This window comes from Peromyscus leucopus, chromosome 5, assembly GCF_004664715.2.
Source record: "Peromyscus leucopus breed LL Stock chromosome 5, UCI_PerLeu_2.1, whole genome shotgun sequence".
In the NCBI taxonomy this organism is placed as follows: domain Eukaryota; kingdom Metazoa; phylum Chordata; class Mammalia; order Rodentia; family Cricetidae; genus Peromyscus; species Peromyscus leucopus.
Window position 1 is genome coordinate 35,268,397 of NC_051067.1, and position 22,964 is coordinate 35,291,360.

Here is a 22,964-nt window from a genome sequence, read left to right on the forward strand (position 1 = left end):
GTGTTCTTGTAGTCTGTTTGCCAATATTTTATTGAGTATTTTTGCATCAATGTTCATGAGGGAGATCGGTCTGTAGTTCTCTTTCTTTGTTGCATCTTTGTTTGGCTTGGGAGTCAGGGTAATTGTAGCCTCATAAAAGGAGTTTGGTAACATTCCTTCTGTTTCTATTGTGTGGAGCAATTTAAAGAGTGATGGTATTATCTCTTCTTTGAAGATCTTGTAGAATTCTGTGCTGAGACCATCTGGTCCTGGGCTTTTTTTGGTTGAGAGACTTTTAATGACTGTTTCTATTTCCTTAGGGGTTATTGGCCTATTTAAATAGTTTATCTTGTCTTGATTTAACTTAGGTATGTGGTACCTATCCAGAAAATTATCCATTGCTTTTAGATTTTCCAGTTTTGTGGAGTACAGGTTTATGACCTGATGGTTCTCTGGATTTCCTCAATGTTAATTGTTATGTCTCCCTTTTCATTTCTGATTTTGCTAATTTGGATGCTCTCTCTCTCTCTGCCTTTTGGTTAGTTTGGATAAGGGTTTGTCTATCTTGTTGATTTTTTCAAAGGACCAACTATTTGTTTCATTGATTCTTTGTATTGTTCTCTTTGTTTCTATTTTATTGATTTCAGCTCTCAATTTGATTATTTCCTGGTGTCTCTTCCTCCTGGGTGACTTTGCTTCTTCTTGTTCTAGGGCTTTCAGGTGTGTTGTTAAGTCACTAGTGTGAGATTTCTCCAACTTCTTTATGTGGCCATTTAGTGCTATGAATTTTCCTCTTAGAACTGCCTTCATAGTGTTCCATAAGTTTGGGTATGTGGTATATTCATTTTCATTGAATTCTAGGAAGTCTTTAATTTCTTTATTTCTTCCTTGACCCATTGGTGATTCAGTTGAGCATTATTAAGTTTCCATGAGATTGTAGGCTTTCTGTAATTTTTGTTGTTGAAATCTAACTTTAAACCATGGTGGTCTGATAGGACACAGGAGGTTATTCCAATGTTTTTGTATCTGTTGAGATTTGTTTTGTGGCCTAAGTATATGATTGATTTTAGAGAAGGTTTCATGGGGTGCTGAGAAGAAGATATATTCTTTTTTCTTAGGATGGAATCTTCTGTAGATATCAATTAAGTCTATTTGAGTCATAACATCAATTAAGTTCCTTATTTCTCTGTTAAGTTTTGATTTTGCAGATATGTCCAGTGGTGAGAGTGGGGTGTTGAAGTCTCCCACTATTAATGTGTGGGGTTTTATGTGTGATTTAAGATTTAGTGATGTTTCTTTTATATATGTCGGTGCCCTTGTGTTTGGAGCATAAATGTTCAGAATTGAAACTTCATCTTGGTGGATATTTCCTGTGATGAGTATATAATGTACTTTTGATCTCTTTTGATTGATTTTAGTTTGAAGTCTATTTTGCTGGATATTAGGATGGCTACATCATCTTGCTTCTTAAGACCATTTAATTGGAAAGACTTTTCCCAGCCTTTTATTCTGAGGTAGTATCTATCTTTGAAATTGAGGTGTGTTTCTTGTATGCAGCAGAAAGATGGGTCCTGCTTTCATATCCATTCTGTTAGCCTGTGTCTTTTTATAGGTGAATTAAGTCCATTGATATTAAGGGATATTAATTTCCAGTGATTGTTAGTTCCTATTAACTTTTGGTGTTAGTGTATGTGTACTTCTCTTCTTTGGGGTTTACTGCTGTGGGGTTATCTATTGCCTGTGTTTTCGTGGGTGTATCTGATTTCCTTACATTGGATTTTTCTTTCTAGTGCTTTCTGTATGGCTGGCTTTGTGGATAGATATTGTTTAAATCTGGCTTTGTCGTGGAATGTCTTGTTCACTCCGTCTATGATTGAAAGTTTTGCTGGGTATATTAGTCCAGGCTGGCATCCATGATCTCTTAGTGTCTTCATTACATCTGTCCAGGTCCTTCAGGCTTTCAAAGTCTCCATTGAGAAATTGGGTGTTATTCTGATGGGTTTGCCTTTATAAGTCACTTGGCCTTTTTCCTTTGCTGCTCTTAATATTCTTTCTTTATTCTATATATTTAGTTGTTTGATTATATGAGGTGAGGGGACTTTTTTGGGGGGGGTCTAGTCAGTTTGGTGTTCTATAGGCTTCTTGTATCTTCATAGGTATTTCCTTCTTTAAGTTGGGAAAATTTTCTTCTATGATCTTGTTGAATATATTTTCTGTGCCTTTGAGTTGGCATTCTTCTCCTTCCTCTATCCCTATTATTCTTAGGTTTGGTCTTTTCATGGTGTTCCAGAGTTCTTTGACATTTTGTGTTATGACGTTTTTGGCTTTGGTATTTTCTTTGATTGACGAATCCATTTCTTCTATTGTATCCTCTACACCAGAGATACTCTCTTCCATCTCTTGTATTCTGTTGGTTATGCTTGCATCTGTGTTTCCTGTTCATTTACTCAGATTTTCTATTTCCAGCATTCCCTCTGTTTGTGTTATCTTCATTGTTTCTATTTCCCTTTTCAGGTCTTGAATTGTTTCCCTCACCTGCTTCATGGTTTTCTTTAAGGGATTTATTGCTTTCTTCCAATTTTTTATTTGTCTTTTCCTCTATTTCTTCCAATGTTTTGTTTGTCTTTTTCTCAATTTCTTTATTGATTTCTTCCACTTTTTTGTTTACCTTTTCCTCAATTTTATTTTTCATTTTTTTCTTGAAAGGCCTCTAGCATCTTGATGATGCTATTTTTTTATTTATTTTTATTTATTATTATTATTATTATTATTATTATTATTATTATTGGTTTTTCAAGACAGGATTTCTTTGTGTAGCTTTGCACCTTTCCTGGAACTTGCTTTGTAGACCAGGCTGGCCTGGAACTCACAGAGATCCGCCTGCCTCTGCCTCCCGAGTGCTGGGACTAAAGGCATGCGCCACCACTGCCTGGCTCGATGATGCTATTCTTAAGGTCTCTTTCTTCTGCTTCTTTTGTCTTGTGATGTTCAGGTCTTGCTGTTGGAGGAGGGCTAGGTTGTGGTAATGCTGTATTGCTCTTTATGTTGTTGTATGTACTTCTGCCTTGATGTCAGCCCATCTCCTCCTCTAATGGGTATACAAGGTGCCTGTGTCTGAGTGAGTTGCTGTTGGTCCACTCTGTGCTTGTTGTGTCTGTGTCTCAAGGGGTCTTTCTGGATCTAATCTTAGCTTTTGGTCTAATTGGAGCAGGCAGATTCTGTGTCTCAGGGAGCTGCTCTTGGGTCAACCCAAGCTAGTTGATTCTGAGTCAGAAATGCTTTCTTGGTCTTCTCAGGACTCTTGGTCCAGTCAGAGCTGACTGATTCTATGCTTCAGGAAGCCTCTATTGTTCCAATGAGAGGTGAGAGATTTTACTTCTCAGAAAGCCACTCTTGGTCTAATGAGGGCTGGCAGATTCCCTGTCTGCTGAGGTTACTCTTGGTCCAATGATAGCCCCTTGTCCAATGAGAACTCTCTCTCTAGGTTTGACTAGAGCTGGGGGTTGGTTTCCTAGCCTCAGGAAGTGGCTGGGGTCTCAGTCGGATGGGAATGGGAGCAGGGTGTGTAGATTGCAGGGTCTGCTGCTGAGGGGTCTTGGTGAACAGGGAGCCTTCCAGCAGGAGGCCTTCCTTCTGGCCAGCACTTGGGGCCGAGCTGGCCAGGTGTTCGGCTTTTTCTTTATATATTTTTGTTGAGCTTGTTGGAATTCCTCTTCAGCAAGCCCTCATCTGGGTCCTGAAGAGTTTTCCTCTTGTTCACCTCTAGTAGTTTCAACATTCTAGGTCCAAATTAATTTTTAATATTGGAACCTATTTCGGGTTTATTTTTTGCAGGTAATAAATGGGTGTATTTTCTGTCTTCTAATCTGGATAGCCAGATTCCTGAGTACTGTTTGTTGATGATCTCCTTTCTACCAAAGTATGCTATTGGAACCTTTGTAAAAATCATGGCACTGCAGCTAGGTGGAGTTATTTCTGAACTTCTGCTCTATACCATTGGTCTACACGTCTATTTGGATGTTAGTAACATGATGCTTTTGTTATTCTTGCTTTTTAAGTTCAATAGAAATCAGATATTATATTAAGTCTAGGGTTGTTCATAATCTTCAGAATTACCTTTGGTATTTGAAATCTTTTGTGTTTCCATCTGAATTTCAGAGTTTTTGTTGTTGCTGAAGGATAAGATTGGAATTTTGATGGGGATTGCACTGAGTCTGTAAATACTTTTTGATAATATAGCCATTTTCACAGTATGAATTGTACCAATCAATGGAAATGGGAGCTCTTTACATCTTCTGTAATTTGTCCTTTAATGTTTTAAAATTATCCTTGTCGCCGGGCGGTGGTGGCGCACGCCTTTAATCCCAGCACTCGGGAGGCAGAGCCAGGCGGATCTCTGTGAGTTCGAGGCCAGCCTGGGCTACCAAGTGAGCTCCAGGAAAGGCACAAAGCTACACAGAGAAACCCTGTCTCGAAAAAAAAAAAAAAAACCAAAAAAAAAAAAAAAAAAAAAAATTATCCTTGTCGAGGTCTTTCACCTGCTTGGCTGGATATATTTCTTGGCATATTTTAAGAGCTATTGTTTTCTTCCTTATTTTTTTCTCAAGAAGTTCATTACTGGTACATATGATAGGTACCGCTTTTGTATATGATTTCTGTGTCTTGAAATATTGCAGAGAGTGTGTATTTGGTGGAGTACTAAAAGTCTTTTAAATATAGAATCATGTTATAGAAGTACAGATAATTTGATTTGTTTCCTATTTAAAGCTGTTGTGTTTCTATCTCTTTGTGCCCTAGCTAAGATTTTAAGTACCATTCAGATAATAGTGAGGCACTTGGACACCCTTTTCTTTCTCATGAATCTAGTGGAAAAGGCTTTCTGTATCTTTGTCATTTTTGTTAAATGCTGGTTGAAGGTTTATCACATTACCTTTCTTATGTTGAAGTGTGATACTTGTATTTCTAGTTTCTTCAAGGTTTTTATCATGAAGGCAGGTTCTATCTTCTGCTGTGGCTTTTCTACGTCTTTTGAAATGAGCATTTGATTTTGGTTCCTGGATCTGTTTATTTTGTGCATGGCATAAATTGATTAGCGAATGTTGAACCATCTCAGTCTTCCCAGAATGAGATTAACTTGAATATGGCCAATGAGCATTGTTAAAATATGTTGGTGCACTTAATTAGTACTAGTCATATTATACAGAAAACGTGCCCATATTCTCATTAGAGAAATAATGTATAAGTTGCTCTTCTTTCTGTTTGCTTATCTATTTTTGGTGAGAGAATAATACTGGCCTCATAGAATGAGTGTGATAACTTTTCTTCCTTTTCTGTTTCATGGACTACTTTGAGAAAAATTGTTTTCCATGCTTCCTTACATGTCTTGTAGAATTCAGCAGTGAATCTCTATTTTCTTTTTAGATAGACCCTTTCTTACTGCTTCCTTGACTGATCCTTAAGAATAGGTCTACTGGCTGGGCATAACACTCAGCAGTAGAGTGCTGTGGTGAATTGCTCTCTAAATGTCTTTTATCATTTCATTCTCTCTCCTGTGTCTGCTGTTGAAGTAGGCTGTGATTGTTGTGGGAGTTTTCATGTAGAGAGGAATATTGGCTGCCTTCTGAGCATTTTGGAAAGCTGCTAGAGAGAGTTATTTTTCTACTAAGGTTTCATTATCAAGAGATGCAAAAGATTCAGCAGTCATTCTATTGGAATTTCATTTTAGCAGTAAATGTGTTTTTTTTTAATTATTTAAACTATATTATAACATTTTGTCTCTCATTACTCTCCCCCTCTGTCCTGGCCCCAAGTCCTCTCTAGCACCCAGTCCCTGACCCCTACCCACATTTTACCCAGGAGATCTCTTCTATTTCCCCTTTCCAGGGCAATCCATGCATTCTTCTTTGAGCCCTCTTTGGCCATAAACTCAAGATTAGTATAGTTGGGTGTTGAGGTAGATTGATTCCCAATTTTCTGAGAAAATGCCATATTGATTTTCAAAGTGGCTGTATAAGTTTGCACTCCCACCAGCAGTGGAGGAGTGTTACCCTTACTCCAAATCCTCTCCAATATAATCTGTTATAAGTATTTTTGATCTTAGTCATTCTGACAGGTATAAGATGGTATCTCAAAGTTGTTTTGATTTGTATTTCCCTGATAGCTAAGGATGTTGAATAATTCTTTAAGTGTATTTCACCCATTTGAGATTCTTCTGTTGAGAATTCTCTGTCTAGCTCTGCAGCCCAATTTTTAATTGGATGATTTGGCATTTTGATGTCTAGTTTCTTGAGTTCTTTATATGTTTTGGAGATCAGCCCTCTGTCAGATGTGGGGTTGGTGGAGAATTTTTCTCATTCTGTAGGCTGCCATTTTGTCTTATTGACAGTGTCTTTTGCCTTAGGGAAGCTTTTCAGTTTCAGGAGGTCCCATTTATTACTTGTTGCTCTCAGTGTCTATGCTACTGGTGTTTTATTCAGGAAGTTGTCTTCTGTGCCAATGCATAAAATTAAAGTATAGCTAGGGTGATAGATATGGATCTATTTGCAATCTTCTACATGCTGACATCCAGTTATGCTAGCACCATTTGTTGAAGAGGCTTCCTTTCTTCCACTGTATAATTTTGGGTTCTTTGTAAAAAAAATTAGGTGTTCACAGATGTGTGGATTTATATCAGGGCCTTCAATTTGATTCTATTGATCCACGAATCTGTTTTTATGCTGATACAAAGCTGTTTTTATTGCTATAACTCTATAGTAGAGCTTGAAGTCAGGGATGGTGAAACCTCTGGAATTTCCTTTATTATACAGAATTGTTCTAGCTATCCTGTATAACACAAATTGCTAAATGATCTTATCAATAAAAAAATAACCTGGAGCCAGATATTGGGGTGAAAGCTGAAAGAGAGAAAGTTCTTGTTTCCTTATGCCTTATATACCTTTCTGTGTCCTGCCACATTACTTCTTGGGATTAAAGGCATGTGTCTCCACTGCCTGGCTCTGTTTCTCTCTGTAGCCCAGTGTGGCCTTGCACTCACAGAGACTGAGACAGATCTCAGTCTCATGAATGGTAGGATTAAATGTGTGTGCTACTAATGCCTAACTTCTGTTTTTTTTTAATTTGTTCTTTTTTTGTATTTTTTATCTTACAATTTAATTTAATTTTACATATCAGCCACGGATTCCCTTGTCCTCCCCACTCCCGTCCCCCTTCCCCCCAGCCCATCCCCTATTCCCATCTCCTCCAGGGCAAAGACTCCCCTGGGGATTGATTTCAACCTGGTATATTCAGTTCAGGGAGGTCCAGTCCCCTCCTCCCAGGCTGAGCTAAGTGCCCCTGTATAAGCCCCACATTCCAAACAGCCAGCTCATGCACTGAGGACAGGTCCCAGTCCTAGTGCCTGGATGCTTCCCAAACAGTTCAAGCTAATCAACTGTCTCACTTATCCAGAGGGCCTGATCCAGTTGGGGACCCCTCAGCCATTGGTTCATAGTTCATGTGTTTTTATCCCTTTGGTTATTTGTCCCTGTGCTTTTTCCAATCTTGGTCTCAACAATTCTTGCTCATACAAACCCTCCTCTTTCTCGCCAATTGGACTCCTGGAGCTCCACTTGGGCCCTGGCTGTGGACCTCTGCATCCGGTTCCCTCAGTCATTGGATAAGATTTCTAGCATGACAATTAGGGTGTTTGGCCATCCTATCACTAGAGTAGGTCAGTTCGGGCTTTCTCTCACCCATTGCCAGTAGTCTATTGTGGAGGTATCTTTGTGGATTTCTGTGGACCTCTCTAGCACTTTGCTTCTTCCTATTTTCATGTGGTCTTCATTTATCATGGTCTCTTATTTCTTGTTCTCCCTCTCTGTTCTTGATCCAGCTGGGATCTCCCACTCCCCTAAGCTCTCTTTCCCTCAACCCTTGCCCTTCATTACCCCCACTCACATCCAGGTTGTCCATGTAGATCTCATTCATTTCTCTGTCATTGGGCAATCCCTGTGTCTTTTTCTATAGAAATCCCTGTTTTCTATAATGGCTGGTTTTGTCCTCTGATCCCCAGGCAAACTTTATTTGGGTACACAATATATCACCACAATTCTGTTTTTTTTTTTTTTCCCATATGAAGTTGGGTATTGTTTTTTTGAGGTCTTTGAAGAACTGTGTTAGGATTTTGATGGGGATTGCATTGAATGTATAGATTGTTTTTGGTAAGATTGCCATTTTTATTATGCTGGTTCTATCTATCCGTGAGCATGGGAGATCTTTCCATTTTCTGATATCTTCTTCAATTTCTTTCTTCAGATACTTAAAGTTCTTGTCATACAGGACTTTGCTTAGTTAGAGTTACCCCATGATACTTTATATTATTTGTGGCTAATGTAAAAGGTGTTGTTTTTCTGATTTCTTTCTCAGTCCATTTATCATTTGTATATAGGAGGGCTACTGATTTTTTTTTATTAATCTTGTATTCTGCCACATTACTAAAATTGTTTATCATCTATAGGAGTTCCCTGGTAGAATTTTTAGGGTCACTTAATTATACTATCATGTCATCTGCAAATAGTGAAAGTTTGACTTTTTCCTTTCCAATACGTATTCCTTGATTTCCTTTGGCATCTTATTGCTCTGGCTAGAACTCTGAGTACTATATTAAATAGATATGGAGACAGTGGACAGTCTTGTCTTGTTCCTGATTTTAGTGGAATCACTTTGAGTTTCCCTCCATTTAATTTGATGTTGGCTTGTCGGCTTGCTGTATATTGTTTTTATTATATTAAGTATATTTGTTCCTTGTATCCCTGATCTCTCCAAGACCTTTATCATGAAAGAGTGTTAGATTTTGTCAAAAGCTTTTTCAGCATCTAATGAGATAATCATGTTCTGTGGGATGTCTTTCTGTATGCTGTGAATATATGCTGTTCCCACTGGTTAATAAATAAGCTACTTTGGTCTATGGCAAGGCATCTTAGAGGCAGGCAGGAAATCCAAGGAAAGAGACAGGATAGAGAAAGGCAGAGTCTGGAGAGGCACCAGCCTGCCACCCAAGGAGCAATATGCCAGCAGAGTGGTAAAGCCATGAAACATGTGGCAAAGCATAGATGAATAGAAGTGGGTTAATTTAAGATATAAAAGCTAGCTAGCAAGAATCTTGAGCCATAGGCCATACAGTTTGTAAATAATATTAAGTCCTTGAGTGATTATTTTATAAGCAGCTGTGGGACCATGGGGCTGGGCAGGACTGGAGGAAACTAGAGGAATAGGAAGAACTATAATCATGAGGGTTTTTTTCCCTTTCAGTTTGTTTATATGGTGGTTTGCACTGATAGATTTTCATATGTTGAACCATTTCTGTGTCTCTGGGATGAAGCCTACTTGATCATTGGTGGATGATTTTTTTAATGGGTTATTGGATTCAGTTTGTCAGTATTTTATTGAGTATTTTTGCATCAGTGTTCACGAGGGAAATTGGTCTGTAATTCTCTTTCTTTGTTGCATCTTTGTGTGGTTTGGGTATCAGGTAACTGTAGCCTCATAAAAAGAATTTGGCAATGTTCCTTCTGTTTGTATTGTGCAGAACAATTTGAAGAGTATTGGTATTAGCTCCTTTTGAAATTCCTGTAGAATTCTGCACTGAAACCCTCTGGACCTGGGCTTTTATTTTTGGTTGGGAAACTTTTAATGACTGCTTCTATTTACTTAGGGGTTATAGGTATGTTTAAATTGTTTATCTGGTCTTGATTTATAGGTCTGGTTAGATTGTTTATCTGCTCTTGATTTAATTTGGGTTTGTAGTACCTTTCAAGAAAATTGTCCATTTCTTTTAGATTTTCCAATTTTGTGGTGTATAGGCTTTTGAAGTATGTCCTAATGATTCTCTGGATTTCCTCTGCGTCTTGTTTTGTCCCTCTTTCCATTTCTGATTTTGTTAAGTTAGACATTTTCTCTCTTCCTCATGGTTAGTTTAGATAAGGGTTTGTCGATCTTGTTGATTTTCTCAAAGAATCAACTCTTTGTTTCATTGATTCTTTGTATTATCTTTGTTTCTATTTTGTTGATTTTAGCCCTGAGTTTGATTGTTTCCTGTCATCTACTCCTCCTGGTTGAGTTTGCTTCCTTTTCTTCTAGAGCTTTCAGGTGTGATATTAAGTCACTAGTGTGAGATTTATCCAAGTTCTTTATGGAGGCATTTAATGCTATAAACTTTCCTCTTATCCCTGCTTTCATAGTGTCCAATAAGTTTGAGTATGTTGTCCATTCATTTTCATTGAAATCTAAAAGTATTTAATTTCTTTCTTGACTCAGTAGTAATTCAGTTGAGAGTTGTTCAGTTTCCACAAGTTTGTAGGCTGTCTGTAGTTTGTATTGTTGTTGACTTCTACCTTTAAGCCATAGTGATCCGATAAACTACTGGGTGTTATTCCAATTTTTCTATATCTGTTGAGATTTGCTTTGTGATAGAGTGTGTGGTCAGTTTTAGAAAAGGTTCCATGAAGTGTTGAGAAGAAGGTATATTCTTCTGCATTTGGGTGAAATGTTCTACAGATGTCTGTTAAATCCATTCGAGTCATAACATCCATTAGTGCTCCTATTTCTCTGTCAAGTTTCTGTCTGGTAGACCTGTCTATTGCTGAGAATCGGGTGTTGAAGTCTCCCACTATTAATATGTGGGGTTTGATGTGTGATTTAAACTTTAGTAATGTTTGTTTTACAAATGAGGGTGCCTTTGTATTTGGGGCATAAATGTTCAGATTTGAGAATTCATCTTGATGGAATTTTCCTGTGATGAGTATCAAATGTCCTTCTCCATCTCTTTTGATTAATTTTAGTTTGAAGTCTATTTTGTTAGATATTAGGAGAGCTGTACTACCTTGCTTCTTAGGTCCATTTGATTGGGAAATGTTTTCCCGACCCTTACACTGGGGTAATGTCTGTCTTTGAAGTTGAGGTGTGTTTCTTATATGCAGCAGAAGGATGGATCCTGTTCTTATATCCATTCTGTTAGCTTGTATCTTTTTTTTTAAGCAAATTGAGTCAATTGATATTAAGGGATATTAATAACCAGTGATTGTTAATATCTGTTATTTTTTGGATTTGTTGTTGTTATTAGTAATTTGTGTATGTTTCCCTTCTTTGTATTTTGCTGGTATGTGATTACGTATTGTCTGTGTTTTCACAGGTGCAGATAACTGCCTTGAGTTGGTGTTTTCCTTCTAGTACTTTCTTGAGGGCTGAATTTGTGGGTAGGTATTATTTAAATCTGGTTTTGTCATGAATATCTTGTTTTCTCTGTCTATGGTAAATGAAAGTTTTGCTGGAAATAGTGGTCTGTGCTGGCATCATGCTCTTTTACTGTCTGCAAAATATTTGTCCAGGATCTTCTGGCTTTTAGAGTCTCCATTGAGAAGTTGGCTATAATTCTGATAGGTCTGCCTTTATATGTTACTTGACCTTTTCTTTTGAAGATCTCAATATTCTTTCTTTATTCTGTATGTTTAGTTTTCTGATATTATGTGGCAAGGGGAATTTTTTTTCCTGGTCCAGTTTATCTGGTGTTCTGTAAGCTTCTTGTATCTTCATAGGCATGTTCTTTATTTTGGGAAAGTTTTCTTTTATAATTTTGTTGAATTTATTTTCTGTGTCTTTGAGCTGGAATTCTTGTCCTTCTTTTGTCTCTATTAGTCTTAGGTTTGGCCTTTTCGTGGTATCATAGATTTCTGTATGTTTTGTGTTAAGAATTTTTTGAATTTAACATTTTATTTGACCAATGAATCTATTTCTTCTATAATATTCTCAATGCCTGAGGGTCTCTCTTCCATTTCTTGTATTCTGCTGGAGATGCTTGCATCTGTCATTCCTGTTTGCTTACCCACATTTTCCATTTCCAGAATTCCCTCAGTTTGTGTTTTCTTTATTGCTTCTATTTAAATTTTCAAGTCTTGAACTGTTTCCTTCACCTGTTTGATTGTTTTTTCTTGGCTTTCTTTAAGGGATGTATTGATTATTCCAATTTTTTGTTTGTCTTTTCCTTGACTTCTTTGAGGGAATTTTTCATTTCCTCTTTAAGGGCCTCTATCATCTTCATACAGTTATTTTTAAGGTCATTTTCTTCTGCTTCATGTGTGTTGGGATGTTCAGGTCTTGTTGTTGTAGGACCACTGGGTTCTGATGATGCTATTTTGCCCTTTATGTTGTTGAATGTATTCTTATCCTGGTGTTTACCCATCTGTTCTTCTAACTGGTGTAGTTGGTGCTTGTGCCTATAGGAGATGCTGATGTTGTAGGGGATGGTTAGCCAAGGGGAGGATACTGGAGTAGATGGGTTTGGGCAGTCGAGTGGATCTTTTGGGAACAGAGTTCACTGGGTGGCAGTGGTGGTGATGTGGCCTGCCTGCAGATCTTTCACCTGTTTGGCCAGCTGCTGGTGTCTCAGCAGTAAATGTCTAAATGTATTTAATTAGTGATTAATAAACTATCTGATGAGAATAAGACGCAGAAGCCCATCAAAGAGGGATCTTGTAAAAGATGTTATTAGTCAGTTTTGCTTTATTATGACCTGAGAAATAATCTTTTTTTTTTGTTGTTGTTGGTTTTTCGAGACAGGGTTTCTCTGTGTAGCTTTGTGCCTTTCCTGGAACTCACTCGGTAGCCCAGGCTGGCCTCGAACTCACAGAGATCCTCCTGCCTCTGCCTCCCGAGTGCTGGGATTAAAGGAGTGCGCCACCACTGCCCGGTGAGAAATAATCTTTAAAGGAGGAAATTTCATGTTGAGTCACAGTTTCAGTTCATGGCTATTTGTTCCCACTGCTCTTACCCTATGATTATCAAGTATATTATGGTGGTATCACAAGATAGAAGAAGCCTATTCATGCCATGCTAGTTTTAAAGAGAGATGGAAGGGAAGAGTAAGGGAGGGAAAGAGAGAGGGGGTTGAGGAAAGGAGGGAGGGAGGAATGAAGGGAAAGAGAGGGAAGAGAGATACTGAAAGATGGAGTTTTCATTAAAGGTACATCCTCAGGAATGTAAACATCCTCCTTCCAAGTTTCACCTTTTCAATGTTCAGATACTTCATCCAGTGTCACAGGGTAGTGATTAAGGCATCAAACATTAGGTTTTGGACATATGATTCAGATCCATACTAAAATAAATTCTTTGGAGAGTGGATTACAGTTGCAGTTAAGCAGAGTCCATTTAGGGCTGCTCTGTGATGTTCATTTCACATTGTGTTACACTTCCACTGTTGTTTACAATGTATTTTTACTCAGACATTGAAAGGGACAAATGACAATCACAGGGAAGTCTGAAACTTTGGTTCTTTTAGACTACAGAGTTTAGGAGTGCCATTTGACTCTACTCACTTTTGTGATGGAGAAAGTGGTCACAAAAGTCCATGCCATACAAGAAAGCCAAGTTCGTGTGTAATTGCTCATAAATTTAATTGGCCAAATGACCACTTCTCTTGAATTTTTCTATCATTTATTATTTTCTTCTGGTTTCATTTTTTGAGATCTCCTTGACGTTCCATCTAGCACAATGCCTACAGAGCCATGGAATGCTGATGTCTGCATAAGCATTATGTCTTTTCAGAACTTGTTAAATTTATTTAGAGTGCCAACATTGCATACCAACTTGTCCCTTGACTCTTCTCTTTCTTCAAGATTCATATTCCCACTTCCATAAAAAAACGGATTAGTATTTTCTACTTTGAAGTGTAGATATCCTGCATTAAGACATTAAAATGTCTTGCTTTACTTTGCCATCACTGAATGGGTAAATCTCTAAAATTAACATATCATCCATGCAGCTCAAAAATGTTTCCCACCTGAGATTTCCAAACTATTATCTCATAGTAATCTTAATAGCAAAACATTATATCTGCTTAATACATGACTATTGACACCTGATAATTTCTTATCATACTATTTGTGTTAAAACCTCAGCCTTTTTGGTTGAAGTTGTGATTCATTGATATAAAAAGATACTTGATGTATTAGTATATCTGCTTCCTTCCTACTTTGGTCCATCAGGAGTGCATCACTTCTTTATAATCTTCTCTAAGCCACCAATGCCATGCACTTCTGGAAGAGCCCTGGTCTCAAGTGAAGTACTCTCCTTGCTGTGCATTGAGCCACTGTTTCTTCATTTAGCACACCCATTCTACCAGTGTTAGAATCACCATGGGTACTTCTTGAAATCCTTTCTCAAAAATTCAGCTGAAAGTCCCAGAGAACAGATATTTAAACTTTAGTCTTGGTCTTTGCAATGCCCACGAGGGATGATTTGGTATTTTATGCAAATAATCAATTTCTACATTTGCTTTCATTCTGTTTTGTTTTGACAGTACTGCTGTTATTCTGGCTATGAAAGGATATTTTATTCAAATTTTATCTTACATTGAAATCTAAAGAAGAAAGAGAAGGATGAAGAAGGAAAAAGAAGGAGCAGGAGAAGGAAAGAGACTGTGTGTATGGGTAGCTCATTGTTGTTATAGTCCTCTGCCACTGCTCATTGTCTATATAAAACACTCATATCTGTACTAGTCTCCCCTGAAATCTTGATTTCAAGGAATGTCTCTACTGAACAGAAGCCTTTTACCACCTCTTCCTCAGTGATTTACCCACATCTAGTATTCATGCTTGTTAAAAACACTCTGAAAATTGCATTTTATAAAATTACACTGTCAAATTTCCCCTCTAATATTTTACCATCCTCTGTTTTAGAAATATATATATATATATATATATATATATATATATATATATGGTGATATGAAACAAGTTAAGTGGGAAACATATACTCAATGCATTGGAAAACCAATAACTTGGATCTAAAACATCCATGAATCTCACCAACTCTCCCAACTTTGATGGAAACAGACTGAATTATAACAGAGAGGTGACATTTTACATGCAATGAAGAGGTCATAGATTGGTTTAAGGTATGGTACTATGCAGAGATATTTAAATCATTGCAGTCAAAGGCAGGAGCAGGAATGAGAGTGAAAACACCACACTAGGTCTGAGGGAAGAAGGTTAGCTTGGCAATGCTCCCGCAAATTTGGCAATTTTGGTATATGGTAGATTTTCATTAATATTTATATACAAAATCATCTAGTATTGCTTGTCCTAGGACTACAGTAATTCAGTAGACTAAAGCAAAGTGTATTTCAGTATAGTTGGAATTATCAGCAAAGCTAGGGAGAAGGGAAGTAAAGGAGAACATAGGATGGTATCTGATATTAGGTTTAAAAATAACAATAGATTTATTTAGGTTTCCTTGAGTTTGGTAATTCAATGACAATTAAACTCCACATTCTGTCTCTCACCCATTTTTAGGGTTTGTAGTCTTTTTTCTTTCTTTTCTTTTCATATATTTTTTGGTGTAGAAAGACAGCTGGACAATCTCACTTTCAAGGAGGTCTAGCATTGAAATCAGCAAAGACTCTCACTTGCTCTGAGGCAGTTAATGGGTTGCAATGCTCTCTCCCATCATGCTTTTCCACACTGAAGACATGGACATTAGGGATTGTAGCTGCAAATTTGGGTGCTATAATTTGTGACCTTAATGAGAATATCTATGTGTGTGGGCAGGTTAATTGTTAATAAAGAAAATTACACAGGGTTGAAATCAAGGGAAGAATTGCATTTCATTCTTCAGGTAAATTAGTTCTAATGTATTTGATTTTCTGATCTATTCTGTATCCATAGGAAGAAAAGAAAAAGAGGAATTGTTAGGAACCTAATGGAGACATTAGCAGCCATGCAGATCTATGGCTGTGAAGTGAGTGCTTGTGATAAATGAGTTCCTATGAATCATGTGGTAGATAAACTTCTTAGAACCACTTTGTTTTTTGTAGCAATGGGACAACAAACAGAGATGGTAAGGAGGTCACAAAGGGCAGAGCTGAGGAGTAGGAGAATCTAGCTAGGGAGACTTTCATGATAAAGGTACTTTATCCAAAGGGATACCAATTTATAATAATCTTTTGCACTCATTAGTATGTTCTATGAGAGAGGTACCTGCCACTAAGATGGAATTTAGTTGAGAGCTTTTAAAGCTTGTAAGACTATGGTGTAAGAATTGCCTATTTCTTCTAATCTTCCATCCAATTGTGATAATGTCAATTAAATGGAAATACTCTGGCAAGGACAGAAGCAATGAACAAATCTGGATTTCAATTAATATAACATCATCACAACTGGAAGTGAATAGAAGCATCTGAGGATGAGGGAAAAGTACTAATCAGTGTACAGATGAAGTTAAAATTAGCTAGGAGAAGCCTTGTTAGACCCCGGGGTAAAGATAATATGTAGCTGTATCTACAATGATGCTGAGTAGATGAGAATTCGGGGAGGAGCATGAGCCCTTGCAGATACCTAGTTATTTCCTCTTTGGGTCCTAACACTTTCTGGACTGACACTTTCATGGAACTTAGGGATATTGAAGTGCATAATACTTGTAGGTTTTTCTCAGTACAATGTGAAAATTGGCTCATGGTGGAGGATGCTAGTTGCCATAAAGTATCCCAGGACTTCCATATTCTGGTAGAATAATATCTCACTCATTGAGTCTACTCATTGACTTGCATTTACCCACTGTGATTCTGAGTTAGGTTGTATAACATCTTATTTTCAAGAAAAACATGTTACTTATGACAGATTTTGATAGGCATATCTCAATGCTTTTGATATGTTTGCTAGTAAATGAACAAAAGAAACTTTCAAAAATTAGTCTTTTCACACAGGATATTTTTAAAATATCAGTTTTTAATACTCCAAGAAGAGTCCCTTAATTCCTAAGTATACACTGAAAAGGTATAAAATTAACAAAAATGTCTGGAGGGATGAGTTGCTGTAGCATCCTTCTGTTTCTGAGCATTTCAGAACAGATAGGATGCAGACTTAACATTTTCTGGGGACCATTTGACATCTCAGGATCTTGACATGAGTGTCAATCTTTTCTGCATTGTACTTCAGGCAGCCAAGGAGGATATGATAGAAACGAAGGCGAGAGGACTCGTTTAACAGATGTGAAGATGGCAATCCAGCTGAGGCAGGGTAGTCCTCATCTTCCTCAAATTCAAGGCGAACCTAGTTACCAAAGGATAGGCATTTATTAATTGTACTGTTAATAATTATTATTCTGCTGTGCTTATAAATGTTGAATAAAGATTTGGGAGAAAATTAGGAAAGGAAATCTTCAGCCCAAAATATGGATTTTCAAGAGTCTAGAACAGGTAGTCATAGATCTGCTAGTTATCTAAGAACTAGACACAAGACCCCCACACATATTTTTGACATGCAGCTGGTCCTAGATGGAGAATGTCTCTACAAAAAATAGACAGAAGTTGCTACTTGACTGTAGACGTGGTTTTGGGTGAAGGACAGTAGAAAAACTAGTGTCAACTCTCCTAGGAAGGACCTTTTCTATGTCTTTGCTGTTGTCTCTGAGATACCATTTGTGCATCTTGATTTTGTTAGTTCATCATTTTCCTTTTATTGCTTGCAATCAAATGTACTCACCATGTAATATCTAGAAACAAAGCCACAGAGATGATGAGGACTGTATGTGGTGGTTATGATGCAGCCAGAACAGGGATGGTGTGATAAGATCTGCTGAGATCTCAAGATCTCACTCTGCCCGGGAAGGGCACTGTCCAAATTACTGTGAGAAGTTCCTGTCTCCTGAGAACCCTGTGCTGTAAGCTGCTGAGTAAAACACCTTTGAGAAAGTTGGAGTTAATAACAACCCCTTAGGCATGAGGCTGTCTATTAGCATGCCTCAATTTCATTCTCCCAGAAGAGAGATACTTCAAATGCATTTGTTTGTACCAAGGTTTCATGAATGAGAAAAGCACAGTAGTAAGAGGCAGGAACTTACCAGATTAAGTAATGACTTAACATCCTCTAGGAGTTTTGTGAGTTTTGTGGAATTTTCAATTATCTTTCTGATTTTAGATATGAAAGCACCAACACCAGGGACTGACTCCAGATCAGCAAGATCTATTATTACATGCTTCAGCGTGTTGTTCCAGCCAACCAGCATGCCTATGGTCACTTTCAGAAGGACCTCAGGCTAGGAAAAAACAATTGAGCATCACATTAAAACACGTAAAAAACTTCAGGTTGAATTGCATGTGATACTTAGTGTAGTGTTTGTAGCTTGTGTTATACAATTTTTTGAGGATCATTTGCAGAAGTATTAGTACAGTGATTTGTGAGTGTTTAGACATGGAATAGATCTTAGTAGAAATTGTCTTCCTTCCCTGTTTTAGATATTATCTTCCTTTACTTTCTCTTATGTTTACAACTATTGATATGCATAGTACATGCACAGAATGTGCACAGCAGATGTACAAAATCATTAAAGAGCACAGAATACATGTGTGGCACGTGTACATATTTGATTACTTTAAGTTTAAAACATTAAGATTGGTTATATCAAGGAATAGGATGGGAAGGTGTATAATGTGTCAACTTTGCACCCAATGCCATATTTGCCTCCTGTGAGACATATATGATATTTCCCAAGATGTAAAGACCAAGGAGAAGGCAGCAACATCAGATAAGAATCATGAGCTTTTCCCTTGGATTGCTCAGTTTCTTTCCTTTTTCCTGTGAAGACCTGCAGCTTGGCAGAGCCCGTGTACTGCTGCAGTTTAGGTGATGAGATAATTACACCAAGGACTCACCTGAATCTCTTGGCCTTCTGTTGTGTTATCTGGAGAAGGGAAGGAGTAATTGTGGCACAGCAGGTGCAGGGGGATTTTGTTGACCTCGGGACCTGAGTAATATTCTTTGTCCTGGAAATGAGGAGAACATTCGGTGAATTGGAGACCCGAGTCCATGAATCCATGAATAGCACATTAATGCATTTGGTCTGTGCTTATGTCTCAAGGATGAGCACTACATAAAATATTTAAATTTAGGAATGAGGAAAATGACACTTGAGTGTCGTTAGTGCCTCAGGTCTGTAACATCACTTTTCTAGCTTCCATTTGAGCCTACGGATTTCTTTGACTTATTCCTTCCTTGTTTTCTCATGCTTTCTAAAAAGTTATTATTTGAAAGAAGAAGAAAAAAAATTACAAAACACTTGATGTTTCAATGATGCACTTTCCTAGAATATGAAGGGCACAGTGAATGTGTATTTGAGTTTGTGAACCCTTGGCTTCCTGTTATTTAAGTTATCATTGAGTCTAGATACCTTGACTATAGATTTGTAATAGAATCAGTCATTGTAAAACTAAAGCATAATATTTTCAGAAATATTATACACTGAAAAACTAAAATACAAATAATATACTTAATAGTTTATATTATTAACATTTATTGAAATTCTATTTTATTAAATATATTATTTAAAATACATTTTAAAAAATTTTATAGTGAACAAAACTGTAAAGATAATGAACTAATAGGGATCCTATCAAGTTGAAAGATTGCCAGTCAAGATTGCAGAACGAGAAAATCTTCAGTGATTAATTAGGAACATGTTTATCACACAAATGAAAGGCCTGTGTTACAAGCTTCCTATTGTTTAAAGTCTTTGTCTGTTGTTACCACCTTAACTGACTTAGAGGGATAAAGAACCTTCATCTAGAAGGCAGAATTTGTAAAACACTTCCATTCAAATTGACAAACTCACATCTTACAATGTCTCCCACCTTTGGGGATTTCTGAGAAGCCATTATTATTAATATCATCATTATCATTATTGATTTTCTTCTTCCAGCATTATGTCTCTAATTTTAACTCTCCTCAATTCAAGCCACCCCTTGCAAACCATTCTGCTTTATTGGTATTTGCTGTGCACTAAGTGAAAAATGCTGATGGGAACTGGCCCCCTGCTTCCCCAAAAGGAAGGCAGAGATTCTTTTCAGCCAAATATTATAGGGCTTTGTGTCATAAGTGGAAAATTTTTAACTAAAAATATAAATTTTTTTAGAGAAAAATCATGTAAAGACTTTTTCCTCCTTAAATTTAAAGATTTCACCAAACTTCCATTCTTTTGGTTCTGCTTCAGTGGCAGATGGTTCTTGTGCCTGTGAAGGTGTGTTATATGATATTCATATGACAGTGCTTCTTCACTGAGCTGTAGTGCCACCCAGATACTGTTGTGAAAGCTCCTCTTGGGAGAAGCCAGAAGTAAGTGAGATACTTACAAACTCATTGAACATTTCCAAGGTGAGGCGGTTGATATCCTCAGATACGCCACGTGCCTGATTAAGCAAGTACTCAAGAGTCAGCTGGCAATGTCCATTTATTACTTCACACATGGGCAGAGAGGCCACATTCTTCCACAGAAGCATGCTTGACAATAGTGGCAGCAGGAGTGCCCCTGCCATAGAGAAAGATGGTCTATCCACGTGAAGTGACATGCATCACCCTGTCTAGAGAAGCCTTGTCTAGCTCCAGAGCCCTCTTTCATACAGCTTTGTACATTTGAGCTGGCTTGGGAGAACAAACATCATCCACTATGAAAATCACCCCAATGCTCTGTCCTTCGTGACATGACAGGTGCTAAGACCTCTGCTCTGATCACACCCACTTTTCAAACTTGTGACAATGACCTGTGCTGATTTCATCAGGCAATAGATCTCTAAAACATTAGTTATTTGTCCTTTCAAGAGGAAAGATCAAGTATGTACCACATTAAAAAGGCCTGCCTGCCTACCTGCCTTCCTTCTTTCTTCCCTTCTTCCCTCCCTCTCTCCCTCCTTCTCTCTCTCTCTCTCTCTCTCTCTCTCTCTCTCTCTCTCTCTCTCTCTCTCTCTCTCTGTCTCTCTCTCTCCTATTTTTTGAGACAGGGTCCCTTTGTGTAGCCCTGGCTGTCCTAAAACTTGCTTTGTACACCAGGCTGGCCTCAAACTCAAAGAGATCCCTCTGCCTCTGCCTCCCAAGTGCTAAGATTAAAGGCATGTGACATCATTGCCTGGCTAAATAGTCTTTTAAACCTTAGTGATACTACCACAGAGGATTTTCAGAAATAAAAATATGAGGACCAGTTGGGGCATAGTAGTTAAAATTTCTGCCATAAGGTATGAAGGTTGTAGTTACAATTCCCAGACTCTAAGCAAATGCCTGGTGGAAGTTGAGGCCCTTGTTAAGTCCAACCTTCTTAAAGGGCAGAGATAGGAAATCACCACAGAAAGCTGGATAGAAAAATTAGCCTATGGGTAAGTTGTGATTATAGTTGAGATGCCTCAATAAATAAGATAAATCTATTAAAGATTATTCCTGACATAGACCTCTAGCCTCCAAGGATCATACATATGCGTGACAATATGTATACATGCACACATAATACAAATGTGTACACACAAAAATGAAAACCTGCAAAAACCCAAACACACATATAAAGAAGCCTCCCAAAACAAAAATCCAAAATGATACAAAAAACTTGTGAGTCTCAGAAACTAAATTCCACAGAACCTTTTGATAGAAGCAATCTGAAATATCCAAACTAAAATGAGGGAATTATTTAAGATTAAGGTATGGAAAATATTTAATCTCAAATATCTCAAAGAATTAAATATATCAGAAAAATTATTCAGTGTGAAAGTTAGTTAACCAACCTTTTTAAATATAAAATTAAACTTTTGTCAAAATTAACATTATCTCAGTTTTTCAAGAAAATGATGTTTTCATGAATTTATTTACACTTGATAAATACACACACACACACACACATCTTCTGTTGCTTACTGAAGAGATATTATAAGTCTAGATATGTTACTCTTTTTGTTTCAAATTCCATAAAATACATTTCTTAGTTGTTACAAATTTAGTTTTTTATATTTCTTTAACTTTTTGAAACTATAATATATTTTTATCATTTCTCCTCACATTCCTTTCCTCAAGCCTTCCATGTGCCCCTCTTTGCTCTCTTTCAAGTTCATAGCCTCTTTTCTCAGTAATTGTTGACACACACACACACACACACACACACACACACACACACACACACATCCAATTAGTTTTCACTATACAGTATCAAAAATATAAAGGCCAGTACATGGCACTAGCATGCTTTTCTTTTTACAAAATCACTTGGTTTGAACCAAGTTCTCAGGAGAGTATAAGACACACATCTGCAAATATTGTCCACCTTACGCTGAGAACTGAAAGTTTCATTAGGTTAGTTCAAGTCCATCTGTCCAGAGCAGTGAGCTGAAAGTTTCACTAGGTTAGTTCAAGTCCATCTGTCCAGAGCAGTGAGCTGGAACCAGAAAAGGTTACTTGCTTCATTCTGAAATTGTGACAATGTGTACCTATTGACTCCTGTGTTCTCACTCTAGATAATTTCCGATTTTGAGATGAACCATTCCTTGTCCTGAGACTGTCCTGAGCATTGAAGATTGTGCCAAGATCTCCCTAGTTTCTACACAAGAGATGCTTGTAATATGAATACCTTGTTCTCCCCACTTCAATAGAGACAACACACATCCTAGATATTGCTACATTTCTCTGGAGCATACAAGGCTCTCTTCAGAACTGTTGATGGAAGAGTCTACTGTGCCTATGCCTTTTATAGCAAATACTATAGATTTTTTTCCTAAGTACTACATAAAACCAAAAAAGTATTTTATCCAAGTGTAGCTTGGTGTAAAATTATGAATTCTTTCAGTGTGGAGGGGCAAAAGTGAAGAAATACTTACAGGAGCAGGTTTGAGTCAAAGACAGCCGCATCTCTGAGAAAGCTCTGCAGTGTGGATAATAACGGAGGGAAGTTGCTTCTCCAGAACCCTGCCGTCAGTTACTGTCCACCACCTATATATTCCATCAGACCACTCCCAAAGGTGTGCAGAGATGGGCTGCAGGAGGAAATGGCATTTGGAGTTCCAGGTGAGGGTCATGGGACTCCTCAGGAAGTGTTGATGGTCTTATCACCATAATGGAATGCCTAGCTGTATCTATATTGTTTTCCTTATTTCTACACTTGGCCTTCAATTAGGCTTCAGTTAGATCATAGATCACCACTCCCGGATGTCACTC

General features: G+C 37.6%; 1 protein-coding gene across 1 annotated transcript; it reads right to left on the bottom strand.

The window, feature by feature from the left end:
• Positions 1–16,713: 16,713 nt before the first annotated feature.
• On the bottom strand, positions 16,714–22,723 carry LOC114701884 (prolactin-5A1-like). Its single transcript, XM_028882073.2, has 5 exons — positions 22,628–22,723; positions 20,132–20,307; positions 18,659–18,769; positions 17,848–18,042; positions 16,714–17,057 (listed from the first exon to the last, which is right to left on the bottom strand). The coding sequence occupies exons 1-5, from the start codon at positions 22,656–22,658 to the stop codon at positions 16,869–16,871; spliced, it is 702 nt and encodes a 233-aa protein (XP_028737906.1). The 5' UTR covers positions 22,659–22,723; the 3' UTR covers positions 16,714–16,868.
• Between the last annotated feature and the right edge of the window lie 241 nt (positions 22,724–22,964).